The sequence below is a fragment of the Typopeltis vanoorti genome, chromosome 21 (genome assembly GCF_054136105.1).
Source record: "Typopeltis vanoorti isolate ZY-2024b chromosome 21, IOZ_Tvanoo_1.0, whole genome shotgun sequence".
Lineage (NCBI taxonomy): Eukaryota > Metazoa > Arthropoda > Arachnida > Uropygi > Thelyphonidae > Typopeltis > Typopeltis vanoorti.
In genome coordinates, this window is record NC_143569.1 from 30378062 (window position 1) to 30390355 (window position 12294).

The window sequence follows — 12294 nt, forward strand, 5'->3', positions numbered from 1 at the left end:
GGTGATTTTAATTATGGCAATATAGACTGGAATGATGAGACAGCAACCGGAAGTAAAGAAAATGAGTTTCTTGAGTTTTTAGGGATAACTACCTCAGACAGTATGTAACAGAGGGCACACGGGGATTGAGGGTCTTGGATTTGGTCATCTCATCATAGGATGTAATTGTAAATGAGGTGTCAAATCATCCACCAATTGGTGAGAGTGACCATGAGATGATTACCTGGGTGGTTGCCAGCAGTGCAAGGATCCCTGTGAGAAAAGGGTATAGGTGGAACTACAAGGGGGGGGGGGGGTGATTATGAAGAGCTCAGGAGACAGCTAGTGGGTGTATCATGGAATGAGGAGTTAGCTGTAAAAGAGATCAATGCAGCTTGGGGGATTTTCAAAAACTGTTTAGTAGATGCAATGTCTAAATGTATTCCAAGGGTGAGAAGGTTAAATAAGGTGGGCATGAGATGGATGAATAAAGAGATTAAGCATGCGATACAGAGAAAAAGGGCATTGTGGAGGCAGCATAAGAGAAGTGGAAATAACCAATTCCATGAGGTCTATAAAGACCAAGCAAGGAGGGTTACTTGGTTGGTGAGGGTAGCTAAAGAGAGGTATGAACAGCAGTTGGCTAAAAGCCAAAAATAATCCCAAGAAATTCTTTCGATATGTAGCCAGCAAAAGAAAGAATAATTATGGAAGGATGACATTGATTGGATAAAATGGCATAAAGACAGCTGATGCAGAATATGTGGTGGAGATTCTTAATGAGCAGTTCATAAAGATCTTTCAATCTTGTGAATGTAACTTCATGGAGGGATTGAGAGCAGTTGATGATGGGGAGGAGAGACTGACTGTAGGTAAGCAAGAGGTGAGTTGAGTAAACTAGATGTTAATAAGGCTGTGGGACTTGATAATATATCACCACGTATATTCTGAAAGAATGTGCTAGGGAGTTGACGCCTGCCTTGACATATTTTTTTAATATGAGTCTTTCACTTGGTCAAGTTCCTAAGGAGTGGAAGGAGGGCAAGATTGTGCCACTTCATAAAGGAGGTGATCGAACTCAAGCATCAAACTATAGGCCTATCTGTGTGTCAGGTGTTGTGGTTAAGTTTTTGGAGAAGCTTGTGAGAACTAGGATCCAGAGTTGGGTTGACAACAATGGTATAATCTTTGATGGACAGCATGGATTTGCTAAAGGGAGGTCATGTTTTAGTAATCTACTTACTTATTACAATAAAGAGACTGCTTCCTTGGACAGGATACACAGTAATATACTTGGATTTCGCAAAGGCTTTTGATAGAGTACCTCATGATAGGTTGACAGTCAGACTAGAGCATATGGGGTTGGATATTAGATTGGTGCATTGGATTAGAGACTGGCCATCTGATAGGTATCAACAAGTTGTGTATGGGGGAGTGATATCCAGGAAAAGGAAAGTCACTAGTGGAGTGCCTCAGGGGGTCTGTTTTAGGTCCATTGCTGTTTAACTTGTATATTAATGATATAGGTGAAGATTTGGATGGAGATATTCAGTTGTTTGCAGATGATGCAAAGTTGGGACGAATCATGAAGTGCAGTGAAGATGTTGTGGCCTTACAGGAAGAGTTGAATAGATTGAGTGATTGGGCACGGAAATGGGGATGTGAGTTCAATGTCGCAAAATGTAAGGTTTTTAAATTTGGAAAACAAAGATGGGATGCAGAATTTATGCTTGGTGAGAATATATTGTTGGAGGTAGAGGAAATAAGAGATCTGGGGGTGATAGTGGATAAAGATCTAAAATTTAGGGGACACATCGCCAAAATTGTGAAGACAACACAAAGGCTTCTGGGAATGATGCGGAGGACACTGACGTGTAGAAGTGGGGAGATTCTTGTTCCATTGTATAAGGCTTTGATTAGGCCTCACATGGACCATTGTGACCAGATTTGTTCACCTGATTTTCATAAGGATTAAGAGATGTTGGAAAGGGTCCAAAGGTGACTGAGTGAGGTAGTTTCTGACCTCTGGAATGTCGAGTATGAGGAAAGATTGAGAAGATGTAATTTGCAGAGTCTGGTGGACAGGTGGAAGAGGGGAGATATGATAGAGACCTACAAGTTGTTAAAGGGTTGTTATAGGATCAATGCTGGAGAAGGTTTAAAGAGAATAGTGGGAGATCAGGGGAGAACCAGAGGTCATCCCTGGAAACTGTATAAAGAGGGTGTGAGTAGGGGAGTGAGAGGCAGGTTTTTTTCATGCAGAGTTGTGAATGATTGAAATGCCTTGCCTTAGAATGTAGTGTCTGCAAATTGTTTGAATGTGTTTAAAACATGGTATGATATGCTGTGTGTGTGTGATAAAAGGACCTCCCAGATGAGTCTTTGACTCCATGAGGTCTTGGGGTGATAATAATAATAATAATAATAATAATAATAATATATGCATCTTCTCTGTCCAATGGGTTTGTGATCTTGTTATAGTAAATAAGCAAATTTGTAAAATATGACTTTCCTTTAACAAACCCATACTGACAATTACTGCCCCCAGCTTTCAAGGTGTTCTTTGTATAAATTAAGAAAGGATGTCATTATTTCCAGTCTTTCATAGATTCACAAGAGCCATTATGAGAAGCCAGTCCTCTCGTCATACCACATTATATATATCATACTTGCCTTAAATACATTCACTATTAGGAGTATTTTCACCCACTCTCCAGCAACTCATACAGGTTTAAATCCCACTGTGGGATGTGGATGTTTGTGAATATCCTTAGAAGGGAGATAAATTTCATTACCCAGCATGAAACCACTGCTCTGATTATCTGAGGCCTGCAGCAACTTGAAAAATTTCCTTGTTTGGCCTCTAGAGCAGGGTTTTGGAATTATGTAAAAATAAAATAATAAATTTAAATATGAATGAATAAAAAATATATGAAATAAAACCACAATATTAGTGCACTATAAGTTTACAGCCTTTTGTGGTGGGAGTCACATAAAGTATTTTCTGTAATTATTCAGTAATTAATATAAAAAAAAATGAACGCATGATCATATTCAATGTTCTATTAATTTTTGGCTACTAAGACATCCATATCACAAGTTTAGAACAGCATAAAAAACTAATTGGAGATCATTATTATTGTATAGAAATTCAGGATGCTTTTTTTGTATATACTATTTTTCTTTCATGAAATAAAATAGATCTGTAATATTCTTAATCCATAAATTTGTTTAAGAAATTTTGGACATACCAACTCTTGAATAATTCAGTACTTTTGCCTATTAGTAAAATAATGTTTTGTGGAATGAAAAACCGGAGTTTCCAGAGGAAAAAGTTTGCCACATCTTATGGCAGGATTTTGTGCTATTTTTGAAAAGCTCTTATAAAGGTTTCCTTCATCCTAGACAAATCTAAATACAGTCTTTTCAACTGAATGGATGATATTATGGTATTGTTGCCACTGTTACAGAGATGCTGCTATAATAATATAAATATAACACATTTTTTGGAATAAGTTATAAATAATTTTTTTTTCATTTGCAGAGGAACTGTACATCTAAATCAGACAGATTTACCCTTTATGCTTGGACCAATACTCAGGTGTTTCTCTAGATCCCAGTCTTCGTTAAATCGTTTTACAGCAATGAACCTTACTAATAAGCTGATGTTAGTCTTTCTTGCCAAACATTTAGGTAGAGTATTTTTATCTTTACTGATCTATTTCAGTGGTTCTCATATCTTGTTTTGTTGCTTAATATTATATTATATTATATTATATTATATTATATTATATTATATTATATTATATTATATTATTAATCCTAGATGAAAATTCAGTCTAATGGAAAAAAAAAATTCAAGATTCATAAAAACTTTTCATCTCTAAGTTAGTTAACTTTATGTAGAGGTAGAGTTCCTCTCCAGAAAACATGGATTCTTCTCCGCCTACAAATGGGACAGACGGAGAAGATAATAGAGTTATGATTAACTTCTGTATCCTAGGAAAAATCACATTTATAAAATCCAAACAGTCCTCCCATGATTCAGGCCTTCTTGTGATTCCAAGAAGGCCTGAATTGTGGGAGGCTCATCCTAGAAAACAAGTCTATCATACCACACTACTCCTTGAACTCATTGACTGTTTATGCTCTCACCACTCTATCAGGCAATGCATTACACAGTTCAGCCACCCTCCATGCAAAGAAACCACTTCTCACCCTCTTTGCCTTGCAATTTCCTTTTGTAATTTCCAAGGATGGCCCTTGTCCTCACTCCCCTCCCCCCCATTCAAAAACATGAAAGAACTCCCTGGTGTCAACCTATCGCAACCTCTCAACATTTTAAAAGTCTCAATCATATCACCTCTCCTTCTAACTACTACCAAACAATGCAGTCTACATTCCCTCAGCCTGTCTTCATAACTAACATTGTACAGTCCTGATGCCATCTTTGTTATCTGCCTCTGCACTCTTTCCACAGTTAACTTATCCCCTTTGAATCCTTGGTACCAAATTTGCAGTAATCCAAGCGTGGTCTGATCAGGGCTTTATACAATGGAATGACATCTCTTTTATCTCTGCAGGTCAGTGTCCTCAGTATTGCAGCAATCCTCGGAGTTATCTTCACCACCTTTGCAATATGTTCCCTGAATTTCAGGTTTCTATCAATCATCATGTTATTATAAGCTTGTTATTGCTGCTAATAAATAATTTACCCTCCATCCCTCTCCTTATATCTCTTTCATATCTTTTTTACATGTAGTTCCCATTTGATATTGTTTGTCATCCACTTTACACCAAATTGTGTTCTCTTCTTCTCATGGTATAAAGCTTGCTATTGCTGCTAATAAATATTTCTTCACAAGTTCCCAAGCACTGATGATATGCTGCCCTTACATCCTCCCTAATTAATATCTAACTATTATAATCACCTACCTTATAATTCCACATATATTCCTTTCTCTTTGAATGCATTCATCATCCAAGTCAAAACCACATGGTCATTCTCTCCAACTGGGGGGGGGGGGGAGATGCCATCTCAGTTATAATCAACTCTCCTGATGCCATGACCAAATCTAAAACTCTTTAACATCATATTGCTAAGATTCCATTTATTGCTGCATGCACTTTCCTCTTCCCATAAAACAGGAACTGCATGCGAAAAAGAGGCTATGGAAGAGATATAAGGAGACAGGTGAAGAGAAGAATATAAGACACAGGCCAAGAGAGTGACTAGTATGGTAAGGAAGGCAAAACTGGAATATGAGAAAAGATTGGATCTTAGATCCAAGGAAAATCCTAGGGAATTTTTTAGCTTGTGGCCAGTAGGAGGAGAAATGACTGTGGAAGAATGACATTGTGGGATAAAAATGGGAATCGAGTGACTGATGCAGAGGACATAGTGGAATTGTTCAATGAACACTTTATTGAACAACTCCATCCTGGAGAAGTCAATTTGAAAACTAGCGGGATAGGGAAGGTTCGAGGTTTAGAGGTGCAGGAGGAGAGTGTGTTCCAAATACTTGGTACTCTGGATGTCAGTAAAGCTGTGGGACTGGATGGTATTTCACTACGAGTTTTGAGAGAATGTCCTAGGGAACTGACAGTACCTTTGACCGGGCATTCCATGGAAAGGTGCCCATGGAATGCAAGGAAGGTAAGATAGTGCCATTGCATAAGGGAGGTAGCATACTGGAAGTGTCTAATTATAGGCTAGTTTGTGTGTCATTAGTAGTTAGTAAGATCTTGGAGAAAGTAGTGAGGGACCATAAACAGCATTGGGCAGATGAGGGTAATGTTATCTGTGAGAGTCAACATGGATTTGTGAAGGGGGTGCTCTTGTTTTCACAATATTCTAGCCTTTTATAATAAATTACAAGAGCATTAGATGAAGGGAAAGGCATATACTGCCATTTTCCTAGACTTAGCAAAGGCATTTGACAGGATGCCACATGATAAGCTGATATTCAAGTTGCAGCACATGGGTCTGGATGTCAGATTGGTCAACTGGATTCAGGATTGGCTGTTCGATAGATATTAGAGACTTGTGTATGATGGAGCAATATCAAAGAGGCAGAAGGTTACAAGTGGGGGTTTCACAGGGCTCAGTACTGGGACCTATATTGTTTAATCTTTATATCAATGACATTGTCCATGGATTTCAAGGGGATATTCAGTTGTTTGCAGATGATGCGAACCTGGGAAGGGTTATTAGTAATAGTGCAGATGTGGTAATTTGAACAAGCTAGATAGATGGGAAAATGAATGGGAGTGTCAGTTTAATGCAGCAAAATGTAAGGTCTTGAGGTTTGGGACATATCGATGGGATGCTGCATACTCTGTGGGAGGAGTTAAACTGGAGGAAGTAGGAGAGACAAGAGATCTGGGGTTGATAATTGATAGAAACCTGACATTTAGGGAACATATTGCAAAGGTGGTGAAGGTAACACAGAGGATTGCTGCAATAATGAGAAGGACACCGACCTGCAGAGATAAAAGGGTTATCATTTCGTTGCATAAGACTTTGATCAGACCACACTTAGACTACTGTTCTCAGATCTGGTCGCCAGGATTTGAAGGGGGATAAATTAACTGTGGAAAGGGTACAAAGGCAGATAACAAAGATGGTGTCAGGACTGTACAATGTTAGTTATGAGGATTGGCTGAGGGAGTGTGGACTGCAGAGTTTGGTGAATAGAAGAAAGAGAGTTGATATGATTGAGACTTAAACTGTCGAAAGGTTGTTACAGGGTTGACACTGGGGAGTTCTTTTGCTTGGTTGAACAGCAGGAAGGAGTCATGACAAGGGGCCATCCCCGGAAGTTACGAAAGGAAACTGTGAGCAGGGTGAGGAGTGGTTTCTTTGCATGGAGGGTGGTTGAACAATGGAATGCATTGCCTGATAGAGTGGTGAGAGCGAGAACGGTCAATGAGTTTAAGGAGTGGTATGATAGACTTTGTGTTTCCTAGGAATGACCTCCCTCAATAAGTCTTTTGACTCCACAGAGGCCTGAATAATAATAATAATAATAATAATTTATACTGCTGGTTAAAGTCTGTCATAACAATCATTCTTCTTGCACTTGCCAAGCTCACTTTCCTAAACATCTCCTGCTCTTCACCTTCTATGATTCTTGGCTTGTAGCAACACCTCACGAAATATCCTGTCCTGCCCATCTCTACCTCACACCATATGCTCTTAAAACCATCAGTGTGATTGCCCTCCAAATACTCCAGCTGAGACGACATAAATCATCACTATCCTGTTGAAAAATGCTATACGTTGCTACTTCTATTCCTGTCAGTATATCATCTTCCTTCATTCACATCTCAGAGATCCCATAAGCAGTACTCCACCACCGCATTTGCCTTCCTATCCTGTTGAAAAATGCTATACCCCTGCTACTTCTATTCCTGTCATTATATCATCTTCCATCAACCACATCTCAGAGATCCCAATAATCTTTGGACAGGTTGATGCTATCAGTGCCACCAATTCATCTCCTTTATTCTAGATACTCCTGGCATTAGTATAAAGAATCAAGGCATTGTCACTGTTTCTATATCTGTCATTATCCCCCTCCAGACTCCACTGGATTCAGCACATTAGCCTATGTATTTCCCCTTCTCCCAAGCATCTATTCCCACAAGAGATCATCCCTGCTATTATCCAACCTGATAATTCTACTTTCCCTGCATTGACACACTGACTTGTTCAGAGAACAGCATTCTCTGGTTGGAGAGCTTATACGCTAACCACTTGGCCAACCTGGCCAGCAATTTAATATAAACATCTTTTGCAATGTGTAGCCTGAGCTTCAGTTCCCTATTTACCATCATGCCCAGATTCCTCACATCCTCCACCTGGAGCAAAGTTTCACCAACAATTACACGTTATTCTATCTTCTCTAGAAAACAAGTTTAAGGTGGCACATAATAATAATAATAATGATGATGAGGCAATATTAAACTGACATCCCATTCATCTTCCAAACACACTAGTCTATTCAAAATCATTTTATAGTAGCATCACTTCAATGCTCTCTGCAATTACTTTCTATAATTTAGCATTACCTGCAGCAAAATTTCCCTCCCTTTCCAACTTTCAATTATGTGTATAAAATAAACAGCAGCAATCCCAGAACAGAACCACTTAGTGTATCAGTTTGTAACCTTTTCCCTTTGGAAACATTGCAACCCCTCCCATAGAAAAACTCATTGGCTTTTATTAGCCATCCATCCGTTTAACTGGCTACCAATTGTCTACCATTCTGTTCTCCTCAATTTCAGCAGTATTCTGTAAATGCCTTTGTATAATTTAGAAAAATTATTGTATTACATCATTTCAGTCCTGGTTGCCACTCCATTATAAAATGTAACTTGGTTGGTGAAGCAAGATTTTTTCTAAATAAATCCATTCTTCTCTTTGGAATATTCCTGTCCTCATCAATCCAATTTTACATTCTAACAGGCCTCTCTAACACCTTCACCACCACCACCATACCTGATACACAAATTGGCCTATGGTTTACTACCGCTAACTTGGATTTCCCCTTTATGCAGTGACACTATTTTTCCTTCCTTACCCTCTTTAATTAGGTTTCCTGTTTGCCAGCTTCTTCTTGAATAACTAAGTGAAGGGCACTGTTAACTCCTTTGTACATTCTCTTACTATATGTGGTGATATTCTCCAGTCCTACAGCCTTACTAATGTTAAGCTTATTTTAAATTCCTGAAATCCAGTCTCTTCTCAATCTTTCTTGTATAAATGGATGAGTACTTGTCTGATAGCAAAGAGAGACACTGTAAAAGAACAGCAAAATATTGCTAAAAAAGCTTTGAAAAAGCGAATGAGTGATCTGCCGAACAGAACAATTGATAGTAGTAAGAATGAAGAAAGTGATATGAATGTAGCAGAAGTTGAAAAACACAGTGCAATTAACTGTAAGGTAGTGAGCGGTATTGATGGTGAACAAGTCATGTATGTATGATGAGCGATAAAATAGAGAGAGCGAATGAGAGCAAAAAAATGATGACAGATTTGAAAGCTTCAGTTGGTTAGATGAGGAAAGAGATGAAATGGATGCAGAGTAAAATGAAGAGAATTGTACATATATATTATTATTATTATTATTACCCAAGACCCCCATGGAGTTAAAGAAAAATCTAGGAGGTCCTTTTATCAAACACGCAGCTCATCATACCGTACTTTAAACACACTCAAATTCTCTGCAGACACCATACTTTCAGGCAAGGCATTCCAATCATTCACAACTCTGCATGAAAAAAACCTGCTTCTCACTCCCCTACTCACACCCTCTTTATACAGCTTCCAGAGGGTGTTTTCTATTTTCTGTAGAACCTCTCCAGAAAACAGTTGGATTTGAAATATATGGAAGAGTGAAGAGATGATAATGAATAATGTTTGTATGAAAGAGGTAACGAAAGAGAACTGTGAGTGGCATTGTATGAGTATTCGATTATTATAGGTGTGGTAAATGAGAAGATGCACAAGGTTTGTTTTCTGAGAGTAAAATGAATAGTGATTGAGGCATTGGATATGAGGAGTAAGGGAGCAAAAGAGTTGGTAGTGGTAGTAGGAACAGATTACTTCACTGCAAACAAGGAGACTGTAAAATTGCATATCAGGAGGTTGTTAAGAAGGATAAAAGATAATATTGTAATATGGAAGAGATAGTCAGTGTGTTGCCCAGGTATGACAGTGAGATGAGGCAGAGAGCAAAGATTGTAAATGATATGTTAGCAGAAATGTGTGAGGAGAAAGTAGTGCAGTTTGTTAATGTGTGGAATGAGGTTGAAGGATGAATTAAATTGTATAAGAGTATGGACTGTATTTGAATCGTTTTGATGTGAGTCATTTGGAAGACTGCTGCTGGAAGGGAGAGAAATTAGTGCAAAGAATGAATCTCAGCAAGTAAGAAATGATGTAAAAGAGCAGAAGAGTAAGGAAGGAGAGAGATTGAAGTGATGCTTATGAATGAAGAAGTGGGTGGCATGAGTGTAGAGAATGAGAGAACATGTGTGCAAGACAAATTGGGAAACGAGGAGACTCTGGATGGACAGGGGAACGTAGCATGAGAAAGGCTGATGCTCCAAGAGGAAATGTATATGCAGAAAAAAGGGAAGGGAATGATCTGGGATCTAGGGGAAAACAGTTAGATTTGAAGAAGCTTCTGGGATGAATAAAAAGAAAACGAAATGACTTGAGGAAAGTATGGAGAAGTCACATCTAATAAGCAGTATCAATGAAACTTGTTATAGATCCAGGAATAAGCTGTTATGTTTGTATATAAATGCTAAAAGTATAAGAAACAAGGCAAATGAAATGGTTACATTGATTGAGTTTGTTCACCCAAAAATTGTTGGAATGAGTGAGACATGGTTGGATGAGGATGACATTCTGGCAGGAATAGAGATGGAAAAGTATAGTGTATTTCTTGAAGATAGAAAGGGTAAAAGGGAGGTGGAGTGCTATTAATGATAGAAAAAGAGTTATAGAAAGTTTTTTAACTTGGGTATATTATGTATTCAAGATACCAATTAATTTTATATAAACTTGGTTTTTAATCCTATTTCCCAAGTGAGCAAACAGACAAGTAAGTCAAGTTTGCACCTACACATAGTGCAAGCCTGAGGCAACTCATGGTAGTGCCACTCTAGGCAACTCGTGGTAAAGGTGGATTAAGCTCTGATCACTTTCCTTAGTATTTTACCCTTAATGTAAAGCACTTCCCCTTGTAGAGATGTATGATGCTATGCATTAAAGGCAATGGTCACTATCCATACCAGTTTCAATCTTTGCATAGGTGAAGCGGGCTCTAAAAATAAGACGATCCCAAAAGATCGCCCAACTCAGCATGGTTCCACTCAGTGACAGGCTCACCCCATCACTGAGAAGAACGTCTCAGCATTGACTGTACCCAATGGCAGGCTCACCCCACCACCAAGCAGAGCCATAATCTCAGCGGTGGCCCCACTCAGAGACAGGCAAAAACCTATCCCCAAGCAGAGCCTCTCAAATCAGAGCCAGAGCCACACCAGTTTCGACCTTTTTGAGGTCTCATCAGTGGGAGCCAAACCTGACAATGCTAAGGTTAAAGTAATACAGAGCTCATGAATTTTACCTAAACAATTTGCCACAAGGTGCTTTGACCTTATTAAATAAAGTCTCAGGATGAGAGATAGATGTAGAAAGTTTTTTAACTTGGGTATATTATGTATTCAAGATACCAAGTAATTTTATGTAGACTTGGATTTTAATCCTATTTCCACCTTTACCACGAGTTGCCTAGAGTGACACTACCATGAGTTGCCTCAGACTTGCACTATGTGGGTGCAAACTTGACTTACTTGTCTGTTTGATCACTTGGGAAATAGGATTAAAAACCAAGTTTATATAAAATTATTTGGTATCTTGAATACATAATATACCCAAGTTAAAAAACTTTCTACATCTATCTCTCATCCTGAGACTTTATTTAATAAGGTCAAAGCACTTTGTGGCAACTTGTTTAGGTAAAATTCAAGAGCTCTGTATTACTTCAACCATAGCATTGTCAGGTCTGGCTCCCACTGACGAGACCTCAAAAAGATCGAAACCGGTGCGGCTCTGCTCTTATTTGAGAGGCTCTGTTTGGGGGTAGGTTTTTGCTTGTCTCTGAGTGGGGCCACTGCTAAGATTATGGTTCTGCTTGGTGGTGGGGGTGAGCCTGCCATTGGGTACAGTCAATGCTGAGAAGGTCTTCTCAGTGACGGGGTGAGCCTGTCACTGAGTGGAACAATGCTGAGTTGGGCGATCTTTTGGGATTGTCTTATTTGGGATTTTTAGAGCCTGCTTCACCTATACAAAGGTCGAAACCGGTATTGGGTAGTAACCATTGCCTTTAATGCATAGCATCATACATCTCCGCAAGGGGATGTGCTTTACATTAAGAGAAAAATACTAAGGAAAGTGATCAGAGCTTAATCCACCTTTACCACGAGTTGCCTAGAGTGGCACTACCATGAGTTGCCTCAGACTTGCACTTCGTGCAGGTGCAAACTTGACTTGCTTGTCTGTTTGCTCACTTGGGAAATAGGATTAAAAACCAAGCTTATATAAAATTACTTGGTATCTTGAATAGAAAAAGAGTTATGTTGATAGAAGGTAAAGATGCAACAGGAGAAATAGTGGCAGTGGTTTTGAGGCAGTATGGTGTGAGATAGAGGTGAATAGAATGAAATACTTAGTCAGATATATTTGTAAACCTGGTAATGTGGACTAGTGACTATGAAATGTATAATCAAATTAGTCAA

At 38.8% G+C, this 12294-nt stretch overlaps 1 protein-coding gene across 1 annotated transcript in view; it reads left to right on the forward strand.

Moving 5' to 3' along the window:
* The window catches only part of LOC150094695 (platelet-activating factor acetylhydrolase 2, cytoplasmic-like), a 205999-nt gene that overhangs the window by 175742 nt on the left and 17963 nt on the right, over positions 1-12294 (forward strand). The window contains exon 7 of the mRNA XM_090411635.1: positions 3524-3672. Within this exon, the coding sequence (XP_090267761.1) occupies positions 3524-3672 (149 nt within the window). The remainder of the gene's footprint in view (positions 1-3523; positions 3673-12294) is intronic.